At 42.3% G+C, this 16,784-nt stretch overlaps 1 protein-coding gene across 1 annotated transcript in view; it reads left to right on the top strand.

The window, feature by feature from the left end:
- Window positions 1-695: 695 nt before the first annotated feature.
- Window positions 696-16,784, top strand: part of SLC5A8 (solute carrier family 5 member 8) — a 28,718-nt gene continuing 12,629 nt past the window's right edge. The window contains exons 1-8 of the mRNA XM_064655335.1: window positions 696-1,029; window positions 3,054-3,119; window positions 6,441-6,492; window positions 8,027-8,094; window positions 8,935-9,089; window positions 10,506-10,646; window positions 14,641-14,770; window positions 16,193-16,281. Of these exons, the coding sequence (XP_064511405.1) occupies window positions 697-1,029; window positions 3,054-3,119; window positions 6,441-6,492; window positions 8,027-8,094; window positions 8,935-9,089; window positions 10,506-10,646; window positions 14,641-14,770; window positions 16,193-16,281 (1,034 nt within the window). The 5' untranslated portion in view covers window position 696. The remainder of the gene's footprint in view (window positions 1,030-3,053; window positions 3,120-6,440; window positions 6,493-8,026; window positions 8,095-8,934; window positions 9,090-10,505; window positions 10,647-14,640; window positions 14,771-16,192; window positions 16,282-16,784) is intronic.

The raw sequence follows: 16,784 nt of genomic DNA on the forward strand, positions 1-16,784 counted from the left end.
GGAAGGGTAGGTTCCCTATCCTGGGGAAATGTCAAGTGAAATTCTTTCCTCCAAAAGCCCTGGACGGCGATCCAAGTTTGCAGTGTAACCCCATTCAGGCGGAGCTCTGCCCTGGCACCGCATCCCGAAGCCTGGGCGCCCCAGGGCCCGGAGGCGCGGGGCGGGCTGCGATGGCCCGGGACGGCCCGGCCGGGACCGCGCTGCGGGATCACCGCCCCTTGTCGCTCCGCGGGGGCGCGCACCGCCGCGGGGAGGAGCGGGCACCGGTACCGTATAAGGCCCGCCCGCCGTCCCGGCTCCGGCATTCGCGCTGCCGCTCCCGGCGCAGCCCGCTCCCCCTCCCGCCCCAGCAGACACACGGTGGAGACCTGCGCGGGGCGCACCGCACCGCACCGCACCCGTCCCGGCGGCGGACACCAGCCCGCCTCTCTTTGCTTCTGTCCCGGTGTGCGCATCGCACCGTTCCGCACCTGCCCCGTCGGGGGACACCGCAGCGCACAGCACCGCTCCGCTTCTGTCCCAGCGGTGTGCACCGCACCGCCCCTGACGCGCTCCCGGCGGGGGGCACCTCCCCGGGGCCCGTCTTCATCTGCTTCCTCCTGCTCAGGCCGCTCTGTGCCAGCCCTGAGGGGGTAGCAGCTGCCCCTCTAATTTTGGGGCAGATCCTTGGCTCCAAGGGTGAATCCCTCTGGTAGAATGGCGCGCTTCACCGTCTGGGACTATGTGGTATTTGCGGCCATGCTGCTGATCTCAGCCGTCATTGGGGTCTACTACGCCTTCGTGGGAGGGGGACAGAAGACATCAAAGGACTTCCTCACGGCAGGCCGCAGCATGAGTGCCCTCCCGGTTGCACTGTCCCTCACTGCCAGCTTCATGTCAGCCGTCACCGTGCTGGGCACCCCTGCCGAAATCTATCGCTATGGTGCCGTCTTCTGCGTCTTTGCCATCACCTACTGCCTGGTGGTGCTGTGCAGTGCCGAGATCTTCCTGCCCGTCTTCTACAGGCTGGGCATTACCAGCACCTATGAGGTAAGGTTGAGTGGAAGGAACCTTTCCCCAGCGTTTAGGGAGCTTGGGGGAATCTCATGCCTGCTTCTACATATCTGTCCTCCATCTCTTCCTGCAAATCCCCTGCACTATCTGCTCTCCTGTGTCACCACACTCCTGAGAGCAGCTGCAACCGGCTCTGTCCCCAAGTCTGCCCACACTGTCTCTGCAGAGAGGAGATGCTCAACCCTGCTGTCTTGGCTCAGGAGCTGTGCATCATGCCAGATTTGTTTCCTCACTCCAGATACTCAGTTCAGTAGGTGGATTAATCTTCGTGCAGCTTGGATGGTGACATGTCATTAATCATGTGTAATTAATATACCAAGACAGAGCACAAGAGCACCTACTATAGGAACCAGAGTTCTCACATCATGCTCCCTTCAGATTGGTTTCTAAGCCTAGGTGTAACCACAAAAGTCCCTTTTTGGCAGAGTATGTATCTATGCTGTTCCTAGAGATTTTAGGGACACTCCTTGCCACCTGAGGCTGTTTACACCACTGAATGTCTTCATCATGGATATACAGGGAAGTCAGCAAGTGCTCTGAGTCTGTGAGTGTTCTCTTACTTCCACCAAAATAAGGCTGAGCTGGTCTTCAGCTCAGCCTGTAAGTTAAACCTATAGCCATCAGGGCAGAGACATCTGGGGCGGTGGGACAATCACAGGTCAAGTCTGACTGTTTTGGGGTGGGGAAGCATCTGGTCAAGATTTTCTTCTGATTCAGAACATTGGTGCAACCTCTTTATCTTCCTGCATGAAGGTAGTTCATAGCTGCAGATTTGGAGGCAAACTGCTCTTTTGACAGAGGACTTTGGGAAAGGAGCATCGGTGCAGGTGAAAATCCTTGACTAGCTACTTTGGTCTTTAGCATTTTATTACACTGAACAGAGGTGTTGCAGCACTGGAGGCTGAAAACAAGATTTCTGTTGGTAGGTTTAGATAAGGATCCACCAACAGAAATCTCTGGTGGCTTCCAATGTGTTTTAAACTACTAATCTTTGGACTGTCATGATGATACTTAAATAGGGCTCTTTTAAATAAAGGTTTATAATTATGACTGGAAGCTCACTGATTATCTTGGGGTTAAACCAGAGTAATGCACCTATAAAAGATACATCTTCTATTTCTGGACAGAGTTCAGAGTTCTAACAACTTTTTGTGTGTGTCCAGGGGTTCTGGACTGCTTCCTTGTGTGGACATGCTCACAGATCACGTTTTAAATGCTCAGTTCACAAGTGAGCACTTTGAGATGCTTCAGTGTTTGTGTTGATTGAACAGATTGTCAGGCAAATGAGATGCCTCTTGTACAACCACACACCAAGAAGGTTGTTAGGGCAGACAGTGGGAAGAAATCTGTCCTACAGCATGACAAACTCATTCAGAGATTGTGTTGTCCCAGGCTAGACAGAAAAAATGAGGATTTCTGTTTCACAGGCGGCTGAATTTTGACTTACTAGTAAAATATGGCAGGCTACCTTGGGCAGCACAAAAGGTGAGATTACCACTGAAAACCTTCTGCCCTCTCTCACAGCACTTTAGATGGATACACATAATATGCCAGAGTTTCCAAATCGACTTAGACTTAGAAATAGCCACAACGTTTTCTTTTTCTCTCTGATTTCACAACACAATTGGGTTTTGTTGTTTGCTGTTGTTTGGACTTGATTCTTGTGGATTTTTGTCCCTTCCAGCTCAGGATAGTCAATGATTTTGTGATAATATATCCTGGTCTTTTCTGTAGGCTCCATTGTATACTGAGTAGCTTATGTCTACTTCACTTTCTTGTGTTATTACCCTGTGGTGAGGTCTGTAAAAAGATATCAAATCAAGTTGAAAGAGTTATCCATCAGGGTGACTCTACGAGTTTTGGCCATTCATGCAAATGTAAAAACAGTGCTATGTTCTTTCTTTGTTGCTTATCGCTTCATTCTAGTGAAGTGATGGATTCATTCCTATCAATAGTGTCAAATTTCAATATAAACATTTGTATTTTCTTCTCTTTTGCAGTATTTAGAACTTCGATTTAATAAGTATCTACGCCTCTGTGGAACGGTCCTCTTCATTATACAAACGGCAAGTAAACCTTGAAGCTGTTCTGTGGTCCTCAGGGCCACCAGAATTATTTGGTTGAGTGTAACTGCTGTTTTCTCTGAGCAGTTGATGAGGTTACCACAGTGCCTGGGTGGGAGCAGGAGAAACAAAGCCATTTCTGCTCCAAAGTGGTGAGAGGCGGAGCAGATGCTGGGCTACCTGACTCTCGGGTCTCTGTGTGCACTGTTGAATACCCTGAGCAGTCACTTGACATTAGCACCATGCTAAGAGACGAGCAACCCTTCACTGCAGGGTAGCAGTGTGAAGAGCAGTCATTCGCCTGCCTGCTGGAGAAACCCACAATGGGTTCAAAATATAAACATGTCCCAATTATATACAGTGGCAGTTTTCATCCTCTGGTGTGTGGATTCTTGGAGTCTAACTAATTTTCAAGGGTCTGTGAAAGGTGATAAAACAAGCTGTCAGGAGCTGTCATTTATTCTGCAAGGATTTGCACCACTACCACTGCAAAAAAACTAGGTATCTGCAAACTGAGAAGTAGAAAATTGCTGCCCTTGGGAATGTTAAACTAAAGCAGTCCCTGAAATTAGTGCTGGTACAGTTTTCTGTATCTAGTCCATTCGGACAGTCAGTATGAGACTACAGCTTGTAAATGTCAGGGTGTGCCAAATGCACCAGAAATTAAAATGTGTTCTTTTCACAATTTTGAAGTTGAGTTTTGGGGTAATTTGGAGTAAGAATGAATATGCAATCAGAAAGCTTTTTAAGTAATAAGCTTGCTTTCTGTCCGTTTTTAAAATTTTTTAAGGTACACCAGAATTTACAGGCCAATCACACACACCAGTAAGATGGTTCTCAATGCAGCGCTCATTACTTGTTTGAGCAGTGCTGCTTAGCTGGCATTTATGGATACACAAGCCCGAAGGAAAACTAGAGTGCTAGCATGTGTGAAACCTGACACTGTTTCATCAGCATATGTGAAGACATCACAGTTGCGTAACTTGGAACGAGCTAAGCATAATCTTTGCTTTCAAAAATCAGAAAAGTAATTCTATGGAACTTAAATATGTGCTCGAGGAAATTAACTAAAGATCGGTAGGTGGCTTTCTCTGTTAAGCACTAACAACTTTACCTGAATAAATAAAACAATTGTGAGGAAAGAAAACCTCCCAAGATTTTAATGGTGTAATTTTAACTCTTCTGTGAATATTGAGATATAGGTAAAAGAAGGAAAAGAAAAGGATATGTAGTAGTACAACAACAGTAACAAAAACCTACTGAAGAATTGGCAAGATTGTATCAGTCCTATTTAAATTTACACCAAAATGTGACTGTAGTTGTGACAAATTTTAATTTCTGATGGTTCTGGCACTTATTTGCTGTGTATGAGAAAGCTGTAAGTTCTCATGCTGAATCCTTTGAATTAGCAGTAGAAGGAAAAAGAATTGGCTTGATGGCTGCATTCAAAGTGTTGCAGCCAACAATGGGGATTGTTCAACCTGGAGAAGAGAAGACTGCAGGGAGACCTTATTGCAGCCTCTCAAAGGGGGCTTATGAGAAAAGTAGAGAGAGACTTTTTACCAAGGCCTGTAGTGACAGGACAAGAGGTAATGGTTTTAAGCTGAAAGAGGGTAGATTTAGAGTGGATATAAAGAAGAATGTATTTGCAACAAGGATGGTGGGACACTGGACCGGGTATCCCAGAGAAGTGCAATGCCCCATCCCTGAAAGTGTTCAAAGTCAGGCTGGATGGGGCTCTGAGCAACCTGATCTAGTGGAAGGTGTCCCTGTCCACGGTAGGGGAGTTGGACTGGATGTTTAAAGAACCATTCCCACCCAAACCCTTCTAAGATTCTATGGCTCAGCAGCACATATTGACAGTCACTATATGGACTACAAATCAACATTGACTGGGCTTGACAGGTGTCAGCAGCTGCCTGTGAAGTGATGCATCTGGTTCTGAGGATATATTCGCCAGGGACTGGTCAGGAGTGGCAGCTTTCTTGTAATACAAGCTATATATGAAAATCTAGAGAGGACTCATGGCAATGAGAGAAACAAGCATGGACACACAGAGGCAGGGAGTAGAGTACAGGTAGGAATAACTATTTCCCCAATGGCCTCACTATCCTTTCTGGCATGTGCTTGTATCAGGTGTGCATCAGGGGCCCAGCACAATTAGGTTAGACTGGGTGAAGCAGCTTCTCCATATTAGTTTCCTCCTATAGCTGGAGTACTGCTCCTTCCATTTACCTCTTGGCTCCATCCCCAGCGTTGCCACTGGCCATTGGTAGAGCTCTACCTTGGGGACTGGATTTGATCTTCTCAAAAGCCACAGCAAGTAATCCAGTGGTTAGCAATCCTGCTCTGGTTTACCACTAGTGCCTAGGGCAGACTCCACACTTGCAGGAAGGGCAGAGGCTCACTGAATCCTGGATGACATCTGATTCTGCTGGTTTTCCATGCCCAAGTCCCACCGCTGTAAATCAGGGAGTCAGAAGAGTCCAGCTGTGGAAAGCTGATGCAAGTCAGCTCAGGACCTGTCTGTGATCTAGATCTTTTGAATCGAGACCACTGACCTTCACAGAAGTCATCTGCACATTGCAAGCTATATTCTTCTGACCCATATCACAGCTGAACTTGGGGCAGTAATAACAGCGATAAAAAAGGAAACAGGATTTAAAAATATATACAAAGAAATTGTAGAGGATATCAGTGTATGAATCCCATTGTGCCCACAAAAGTAGATGGAGTAGCTACTTGATTTGTCTGTATCTTTACTGTGGCTGAAAATATAAAGCTGCTGATAATCATGTATGGCTTCATCTTACAGGTGATAATCATGTATGGCTTCATCTCACAGGATGAAGGTTATAATTCCTTATAATGCTATCCGTAACAACTAGCTGCTGTTATATTTTGTATTCTTACTCACATGCATTAGAGCTGTATACTGAAAGGCATGTTGATCCCAAGACTGAGAAAATAAATAGTAATAGGTTCCTTGGCAAACCACATGTAAACCTCATTAACTTTTTTTTTCCTCTTATTTCCTTTTGCAGTTTTAAAGGAATAAAATAAGTTAATTATGAAATCCAGGAGAAGATGAAGAGGGATTTTGTATTTAAGAGTCCCTGGTATTTGTTTTAGTAACACTTGGCTGTGAGACTGCAGAGTTTATTAGTCTCAGTCATTCATCTTCTAATTGGAATTATTTGCCAACAGTTACAAATTTAGGAAATATAGACTACCTAAGTGCTTGAAAAGAAATAATCTCAGGAAGCTATCACCCTTCCAGGAATTTACATTTATTTTGATCTTTAATCTTCTTTTTCCTTCTAGACTTTATACACTGGTATTGTCATTTATGCTCCAGCTTTAGCACTAAATCAAGGTAAGATGAATATACTGCAACTGTTCTTCTACTGATATATTTTTTTCCTGCATATAGTACTGGTATCCTTTTTTTTTTTTTTTTTTTGGTAATGCACACCTGAAAATATAGCTCAAGTCTTGACTGTAAATCTTATGATGGGAACTCTGTAATCCTAGTCCCTTAATCCCTACCTGTAAGGAATTGCAGAAAAGATTTAGAGGAAAACCTCCACTCATTTGCTCTACCTCTGATGCAATACCTGTAGTTAATGGGCACATTCAGAAAAGTTAAGGCTTAAGTAAATTTTGAAGGCAATGCAGACACTAAACATGGAATTAATTCCTCTGGTTAAGTGCTCTTCTTCAAGATGAGGGCGAGGCAAAAGTTCTGTAAATATGGTTTTGGACTTCCTGGAAATGTTTAATGTGGTCTCTCATTTTGCCAGGAAAATCAAACCAACAGAAAAGAGATTGTCAACTTAAGATATTTGTTATGATATTTACAAAATTAAATATTTCCATTTTCTGCTTCACAGTGACTTTTTGCTTTGAAAACGAGCCACATTTATTTCTAAAAGAGTAAAAAGCTTTTGTATGGAGCCAAATTAAACTTTTAATCTGACACAATTAATTTGTCTGTTTGGCAAGAAAAGGGAATAATAAAATGCAAATTAAGAATTAATCATTTTGGCTAGAATCAAGTCACAGTTTTTCTGCTCATTGGATGTTTTTTTGGCTTTTTGCTTGAACAAAATGGAAGAAAAAACACAACACTGTCTGTACTGGTCTTCGCCAGTGTGTGAACTCACAGGTTTTATATCTTTGATGTTTGTATTTGCCTTGCATATACATAGGAAACCAAGCTATGATTTCGCTAACTCCCAACTAGAAGAATTTACGTTTTTCATTAGTTTCATTGCCGTGGTTCTCATTAGCCTGAACTGTTGGGGAGTCCCCTGATGCCTTGCCTGACACCACACAAGCATGCCAAGCTGGGGCAGTAACAGCCTGTATGTCATCCACAGCACAGTATTGTATGGTGTAAATATACTACCCGTAAGAGAAAGAAGAATGAAAAAAAGGCTTTTAGTCTGATGCATTTCTTCCAGATCATGCTTGAACGACCTTGCCTCCGTGGAGAACACCTGTTCTGTTTACTTGCGTAAATCCCTGCCTAGGGGCTCTGTGGTGCTACCCTGGTGCTTCAGGGAAGGATATGTATTTTAAAATCTTCCTGAGTTGGGACCGACAAACATATTGGATGTGTTGTCTGGTAGTGTTCACATTAAAGACAAATAGTTTCTTAGATCCTGAAATATATCTAACTTTTTAGCAGTTTCCAAATCTGTTACAACTGTTTCATTTTTAGAACTGGTTAGGCCAAATCCCCTGGTTTAGACACACTAATCTTTTCGTTGCCATTTTTACCTCCTACCTCTGCATTTAACTTATTTCTAACTTTTTTCAGCAATGACATTGAGGGTGAAAAATCAACCTTCAATGTTTTGTCCCCAGTGCCTCATTCATGCTGGTGCCATTTCCCTCTCTTTCAGTCACTGGCTTCGACTTGTGGGGTGCAGTGGTGGCGACTGGCGTGGTCTGCACTTTCTACTGCACGCTGGTATGTGGGCCCTTTGGCTGAGAAAAATCTCTGTTCCTTTCACTGCTCACATCAAATATGGAATTTATTAGATAGCAGCCTAATAATCAGGTTACCACCTGGAAGTACATTTCACAGTGTAGATGTGGCCAGAGGGCCATATTCACCCAGGGGCATCTCTGGATGCATTGGCAATCACTATGTGACTCAAACCTTTTCTGTTTTGATACATTCAAACTTCTGTTGTGGCTGAAAGAACAGTAAAAAGATAGATTTCCCTTCCTAAAAATCCTGTGATTTTTCTTCTGATCTAGTAGAGTTTTGCTGTGTAATTTGTCAATTTGTAATTTGTCAAACAACTTCTTATTGCAACTGTAACAGTCCTGTCTGTTATTGCATAGAGCCACTGAAAATAACACGTGCCACGTGAACAGATTGGTCTTCAAGTTAGTGTTAATTGACCAAGTGTTGGATTAAATCATGTGTATTTTTATTCCATGAATGGTATACCTTCTGGAACTAGTACTACTGAATATATATAAGTAAGATGAGCACTGTCTGCAAATTTATCTTTTGATACAAGCTTCTGAATCAGGCTATGTGATGAAGAAAATACTGGATTAAACTATGTGTATGGCCAAAGTAAATGCTACTACACTTCAAAAAAGGGCCAGGGTGTCCTGAATAGGTTCCAGAATACAATCCTAAAGACAGCAGTACACAATTAGTTCTATTAAAGAAGAAGATGAAATTCATCTATTATACATCATATGAACAGTAATGTTTCTGTTAGTTGAATGTGAGTAGAAGGCAAGAGTTCTGCTGCCCTGTTGTATCTGATATGTGCTGTTCCTCATGCAGGGCGGTCTGAAGGCAGTGGTGTGGACAGACGTTTTCCAGGTTGGAATCATGGTTGCTGGATTTTCATCTGTGATTATACGAGCTGTGGTGGTTCAGGAGGGAATTGGACGCATTGTAAATGATTCCTACCATGGTGGAAGATTAAACTTCTGGGAGTGAGTTTGTACTTGCAGATGATGTGCCTCTTTATTCCTACAAATAGAGCCCATGTGATTGTGAAATTGAACTGCTATTGAAGGGAGAGGAGGAGAGGAGTTGTGACCCAATTTTCATATATTTTTAAACAAGCTTACCTAGTTTGAGGGATATTTTTTATGTTTTAGACCATGCAAAAACTTGTAAAGAGAAAAACCTTTTTACTTTGTCAAGTAGTTGTTTTAAGGATATATTTTGGATTCCACTGAAAGAGAATGGTGAATAGAAGAGGACAGTTGTATTTTTACTTACAATTTGAAAACAGCTGATTTGGCATTTGAGCTACTGAATGAAAACAAATGAGAAAATAATGGTTTTTGCCTAATCTGAAAAAGGGAAGTATTTTTCTTCTCCCTGAAAGATACAAGTATTTAATATTTGTATACTTACATATGTTTAATAGTATTTTACCCTCCTTTATTGTAACTAATCATAGCCTAAAAATATAATTTTACAAGTTCAAGAATGTTCAGTCTGACAGTGTTGAATCAAAAACCACTTTAAGTAGACAGGTTATTGTACCTGTGATGAATATATGATTCCTCTGAGAAACTTCACTAAATGCTATTAATGAAAGTTTAGTGCGAGAAGTATTACGATTTTTCCTTTTTCTGTCAGTTCACAATATTAATCAGATTGGTCTGTAAAATTTTTCACTAAGTTCTTCAGTAAGTAATTCATCTGTGGGTATTTTTTTCTTCTTGAGAACAGTAATTTTTTTCAATTTGTTCGGCTGATTTGCAGTGGTTATACTGCATTGCTTATTCTCACAATCATAGATTCACAGATGGAAAAAGAAAAGGAATAAAGGCATGTAATAGGTGAAATAGTATTACCACATTCACCAAAAATTAAATTTATTGCTATATTAAAGTGTGATTTAAAAATAATAATTATTTATGACCACCTAAAATGTGCTATTTACTTAGAGCTAAACTAGCAAAACGTTTTACAGAGGCTCTGTCCACAAAGGTTGGGCTTGCAAACACACCTTTATACTGGTGTTAGACTGATGTCCCTCTAGATAAGCAGGCATATTACACTTTTTACTGGAGCATCATTTCATCACAACAGTCACAGACATCATAGAACTTTGCTTAAGACTGTAGTTTATAGGCAAATAAATCTGTCCAACTTCACCTTTGGACAGATCGGAGTGTTTCACTGGCTTAGGATATCAGCTCTGAGTTTTAAAATTTGCTTTCTGTGATTTCACATAAAGATAAGAGTATCTGAATGTTCAAAATCTGGCCAAATTAAGCAAGTTTGTATTAGAACAAACATGGAGTAATTTTTTCTTCTAAGCATATAAGGTCTTCACATAATAACAAGATTTTATATTCTGAATTTGTTTTCTCTTTTTCCTCTCATTGTAGCTTTGATCCCAATCCTTTGCAAAGGCACACCTTCTGGACGATTGTTATAGGTGGGACTTTCACGTGGACAGGTATATATGGGGTCAACCAGTCTCAAGTCCAGAGATACATTGCATGCAAAAGCAGATTCCACGCAAAATTGTAAGTCTGCCTGCAGTCACTGTCTGAATTTAGCAGTGACTCTTCTTTATAAGGGAGATTTTTCTAAAAGGAACATGGGGTTCTTTTGTCCATACAAATTTCATTTACAAAGTGTAACAACTTTTGCCTTCTGTTTTGTGGACCAGTAGAAGACAAATGGGCACAATAAGTACTGGTATTCGAATTACATGTGATTGCTGTAACATTCAACTTTGCGCCTGAGTGCTTTGCTGTGCCCAGTATTCTTGCATAGAAATAGGTGCATTAAGTTTATGTCCAACCTAAAGACTAAATGTAAAGTCCTTGTGCTGAAGTCACATCAAGACAATATCTTGAATTGCTGCTCTACTAAACCTAAGTCATTGTGTGTGGATTTTGCATAAGTAAAGATTAAAAAATTTTTCCTTAACAATGAGTATAGGCATGAGAAAATGCAGAAATGTCTTATTCAGTGATAAAATTGCTGAGGAATCGTGTATTTTGGCTTCATAATAATCATGACTTTTTTTTAAGAATTAACTATGCAAACTGGCAGAAGGTTCTGTTTTCTTTGAATGTAAACATTTCTGATGAGCCTTTACTCTAGAACGGAGTATATCTACTAGATCTGTTATTTTACCTTTATCTTTAGTATCATTCCATTAGTTCACAGCTCAGGATTTAAGAATTATTAGCGATCTCGTGAAGTCCATTTTTAGAAGAAACATAGAAGCACACATCATAACTGTAGTCCCTATACATTCTGTGGTACAGTGGCATACAGAGAAGGAGTTTTATAAAGGCTTTCACTTCATAAAGTTAGCAAAATGCCCACAAAATCACGCACAGTTTACAACTGAAATGTTTTGGTTATATCAATAAAGAAAATCTACTTTTCAGCCATTCATGCTGCAGACAGGAATGAGTTGATGCTTGTTATCAGGCCCAGCTCCAGCATTCACTGCCACAGCTCCAACACAGCAGATAGCTTCTCCACAATCTCTGACACATGGGTAGGTTCTAGGTTCTCGACACTGCAGAGGCAGGAGGTACATCCCACATCTGTAATGCTGCCTGGAATGATTGCATATGGGAGAACAGCCACATACATTGTGCCAGATTTGTGTGCCAGTGAGACTGTTCTTCCCTAGCACCTGCTCCATGTAGGGCTGTGCCTCTCTCTCACACTCTCCCTACTGTCTTTGCAAGGAGAGACACCTCCAGGGCATCCCAGAAGCAGAGAGTGACTAAAGGAAATCTGGCACCATCACAGCTTCTGGGTAGATTTCTGAGCTGTTGTGGCAGCTTTGGCTGGGACTGGAGGCTATCTATTTCTGCAGGGGTTTGGATGGGATTTATAGCTCATACCATATTAACAGTGGCACAGCCTTAATCAGTATAGTCCTGTCCTGCTGGCATGGGTGGTTGGACTCCATGGCATCATCTTGCTTGTTGCTTCATTTGTGCGGGATATTTCCCCTGCATGGAGAAATCATTTTGTATAATGGTTGCAGCTTGTCACAACTATAAACAATGCCATTCTGTGGTGACTATCTAGTTCATTTGCAAATGTAATTAGACACATCTGTCAGGTCATGCTGTTGGCCTGTATCTCTTATTGCCATTTAACCTGTACATAGAAGTGCAAAATGTCATCAGGTCAAAGTAATAGGGTTTTGTACCCCAATGACATTTACTGTAAGGTTTTGTAAGAGAAAGCACAGTAATAAAGCAGAGCTGAGAAAATAATTCTTTCACAGATGCAGGTTTTGGGAAGGCCTTTAACAGTGACACAAGAATAGGAATTTTCTCAGGCTTTGGGAAAGGATTTCACTCCACTCAAGAAACACACCAGTAGGTATGAGCACATGCTGTCATCCTCAAATAATCACTAGCCAAATTGAACATAACGCTTCTATCTGAACCATAGTAGGCACTCAGAGCAGGAGAGCTACACTGGCAGAAAAATATGGGTTACTAACACATTTTCCTCTGCTTTCCTTTCAAGGCCATCTGGCATGCCTCAGTGCCAAAGTCTTAGAGCCAGACTGAAACAAACGATTGAAAATAAGCCTTACACAGTCACAGTTCCTACTTCGGCCAAACTCCACCCCATGTTACTCATGCAGAATAAGTGGGAAAACCTCCCTCCAATAGTGCTACAATTATTATACTCCAGTGCTTAGTCATAGGGTGTACCATGAGCTGGGATGTAAATCAGAAGGAAAAAACCATCTCTCCTTTCACTGCCAAACACTGATGCAGTTTAAAAACAAGAATTGCTGGATTCCGACAAACAATTTTTTTTGCTTCCTTGTGTTTCTCTTGTATTTCTAATCTTTGCTAGAGGTTCTAGGCTGATTCTGCTATTACATCTGTTCAAAAGAGCTGGATTGATTTAGCTCATTCGTTAAATTTTGTGCTAAATCAGCTTCTGACTGTTGTATATCAACGTAGATTATGCCAATGCAGGAACAGCTTCAGCTAAATAGATGCAAGAAATCCAAACAATGTGTAAGCATCTAAGAGAAGAAGACTACTTCATTTTTACTAAATTAGGCTAGAGAGAAATTTAAAGGGCTGCTGGTGCTGTGTTTAGACCACCCCTAATAGCAAATACAAAGCAAAAATACAGTTTCCCATACCGTGTGTAAATCAGCTTTTATTTGTATAGGTCTTATTTAAGAGCTTATACTGGTCTTGCCAACTGATAGTTCAACTTGTTAATCTACATTATGCCATTCTGAAAATGTCCATTTCAATGCCTAACAAGGCCTATAAAGTTAGGTTTACCTCTTCATTCATCCTGCTGGTCCTCTAGAGCAGTCCAAAGACTGGTGCCTTTCACCTTCTTAGGAATCAAAAGCACTAAAAGGCCTCCTGAAGCATTGCAAGCATGGATGTATTTACACAGAAACCAAAAGTCCTCCCAGAGGAGATCTTAGCAATTGGCACAGGTCCAGGGTATGTGGTCTATCAGGTAGTTAAATCGCTATCAGTGATACACAGATAACTGGGAGAAAACTGCTGTAAAGGAACGCTGTTTTTCAAGGCCAAGCTCCCAGTGGGTATGTTTGCTTGAACTGGCCACCCTAGATGAAAAGAACTTTGTGATCCAGGAGTCACCAAGAGCATAGAAACATTTGAGAAGATTGAAAAGTTAGATGGGAGGCAAAAGCCCTCTCTGGGTGAGGAGAAGAAGAATGTGTTTTTCACTGCCAGTAGAAGCTGCCTGTTGTGTGTGGCAAAAGCAGCATTAATGCCTGATGAAAAGGCATTTCTGGTCTCACCATTAGCTGAACCTGAAGCTCCCCTCAGGATGTGGAAAGGTGATGGGGTATCTGGATGATACTAGACTCCAAGTTGGTTAGTTACTAAAGGGTTTAGTTAGTAAAGCCCTGAGGTTGCTGACAAACCTCTGTTTCCTGGAAGGGGCAGCCATAGGCAGCTCCAGACAAGGTTCCAGGTCCCAGTGCCTCATTGCTGCCTCCCACAGAGACTGTCTCAGGAGGAAATGGGAGATCTGTAGCTTTACAAGGCAACTCCAGCATTATATGAGCCCTGCACTACAGCTCCAGAAGTGCTGGTGCTGACTAAAAGGTATCCCACACTTGAATCTGGGGCACCCCGCCTTATAAATCTGCTTAGGGTTTGTCAAGGGGTGTGGCATGGGGGAAGGAGAATCCTCTGACCTGCTGCCTGCATTATACAACTCATACACATGATGAAACATGGTGATTGCCATATCACTCCCATCATCTCCAGAGCAGGCTTTGTCAGGGACTGAGCCTCAGACTGCGCCACCAATACCAGAAGTGTCGTTTGTACATTTAGAACTGTGATCTCACACCAGGTGAAATGCTGGGAGTCACTCTTGCTGGCAGGCAGTCACCAACCAGGAGGTCTCCTCAGTGCAGGAATGAGTGTGTGCTTGCTTGGCACTGGTGGGGTCTTTTGTGGGACATTGAGCTCTAACGTGATCCATGTTTCCATATTTGCATGTATGTTGATGCAGGTCCCTCTACATCAACCTGTTGGGACTCTGGGCAATAATGGCCTGTGCTGCACTGTGTGGGCTGGCCCTCTACTCCATCTACAAAGACTGTGACCCATGGACAGCCAAGCAGGTGTCGGCACTCGACCAGGTAGGGCCCCACATTTTGGCAGAAAGTGGTGAGAGGGCATCCTTCATCTGCAGCCATAAGAACCACACGGAGGCAGTTCAAGAGTCAGGGGGAATAACGACACGCTGGAGTCCTGTATTGGGCGAGTCTGTAACACCAAGGAATTAAGCTGAGACCACAGTGGGAGGAAAAACCCTGGAGAAAGCAGCAGGTCCATCCTTGTCACTGTTCAGTCCCTGCATCCTCCAGCTGTGCTGGAGCTGCAGGTCCCTCAGTGCTTGCTAAGGAGGGCAGCAGGAAGAGCAGCACTGTAGAGAGTGCTCAGTCCACCCTTCTCTGGAAATGTTTGGAATTTTCACCCAAAATGGGCCCAGGAATGTCAGCGTTACATGAAACTGCTTTGAAGAGAAGTGAAGGGAAGAGGCTGGAGCAGCAGTGCCCTTGTGAGTGACTGTGAGTCCTGGTGAGCTGCTTTGTGTCACCCAACCTAAATTGCTCTGTGCTGATGAAAGCAAAAGCCTTTTCAGACTCAAAACATTATCGTGCCAAAAGCATACACCTGGAGAAAGGCTATCAGCAGGCAGTTGTTCACTAGTCATGGAACATGCTTCCCTCCTTTGGAGGAGAGCTGGGCAATCAAACTGTGCTGCAGGCAAACCACCTCATCACAGATGGCAACCTCTCCCTAAATAGACCTTGAGCAGCAGACTTACCTGAGGAATAAGAGTTCTGGGAGCCCATAGACTGGCCAGAGTCAGGGTCCATGGAAATCAAATGCCTTTTATTTGCATGTTTAAGGCTAAGATAATCACAGGCTCTGGATAACACTCCAGTGTAGAGTAAGCTGGAAAGCCAGGAGAAGAGCACAGACAATGGAGCACCTGAGGCAGGACCACCTGGTCTTTAAGGGAAAAATAAAATGAGAGCCAAGGTGGAAATCTGAAGGAAATTAAGTTGTTCCTGTCAGTCAAATTCTTTTGGTAGAAACTGGAAGCAAGATACTAAGAAGACCAACTTGTCTGTGAAAAAAAAATGGTTCTCAGGAGGAAAATCTTAAAATTCCTCTCTCTCTTTCCAGCACTCAAATGTTGCAAAGGTCAAAAAATATCTCACACTTTCCGATAATGAAGTTGTTTTCAGGTACCTTGAGGTTATTGGACTGTATATAAAAACCTTTTTGTGGAGTCAACAGCAGAAAAAGCATCTACCGTGGCATCCAATCCCCTCAACAGACTACCTGCTGCCCAACACTAGCTTCCTATACCATTGACACTGGAAACAAAGTTTTCTCTGTAGAAAACCAATAATCAGAGCAAAATGGGACATTAAAAATTAGAACAGCTGGACAGAATGCCAGTGAGAAGGTCTATTCACAAAAATAATACAGTGATAAAATGAAAAATTAGGGCAAGATGATAATACTTCTTACTCTGAATTTTTCAGCTAATGCCATACCTGGTGCTGGATATCCTGCGTGATTTTCCGGGAGTGCCAGGGCTTTTTGTGGCTAGTGCCTACAGTGGGACATTAAGGTAATTTAATAATTTAGAAACTACTATCTTTCTTCCTTTTTTTTCTTGGAGCTAAAGTTCCATTTATATTAAAACTTCAGTATTTCAGTTTTTTATCTTGCAATTTTTGTTCTTCAAAAAAAGCACTATAACATCTCTGATGATGCACCTTAAAAATCCATAGTTTCCAATAGTGCTGCTCTGAGGTCCTAGGACTCAAAGCTGCTTGGATTTCCCTATTAACATGAGGAAACGGCTAGCTATGTGTGGTGTATATCACTAACAAATCCCCCTTTCTGTGCTGTGCTTTTAAAGCCCCTGTGCTATAGGAATTTTTGAGTATTATAAATGGGTAGTTACACCAAATAGCTACAATTTGGGGAAATTTCCTACTGCTTGTCTTTAATTTTCCAGTTTCAAATCTGCATAACATAAGCCATCTGCCTTTCCTCACCCCTGATCTTTAGAGTTTTTTTTTCCAGGGTTCCTGGGCTTCCGATTGTCTTGAATGAATCCCATGAAAC

This window comes from Pseudopipra pipra, chromosome 5 (assembly GCF_036250125.1).
Source record: "Pseudopipra pipra isolate bDixPip1 chromosome 5, bDixPip1.hap1, whole genome shotgun sequence".
Taxonomy (NCBI): Eukaryota; Metazoa; Chordata; class Aves; order Passeriformes; family Pipridae; genus Pseudopipra; species Pseudopipra pipra.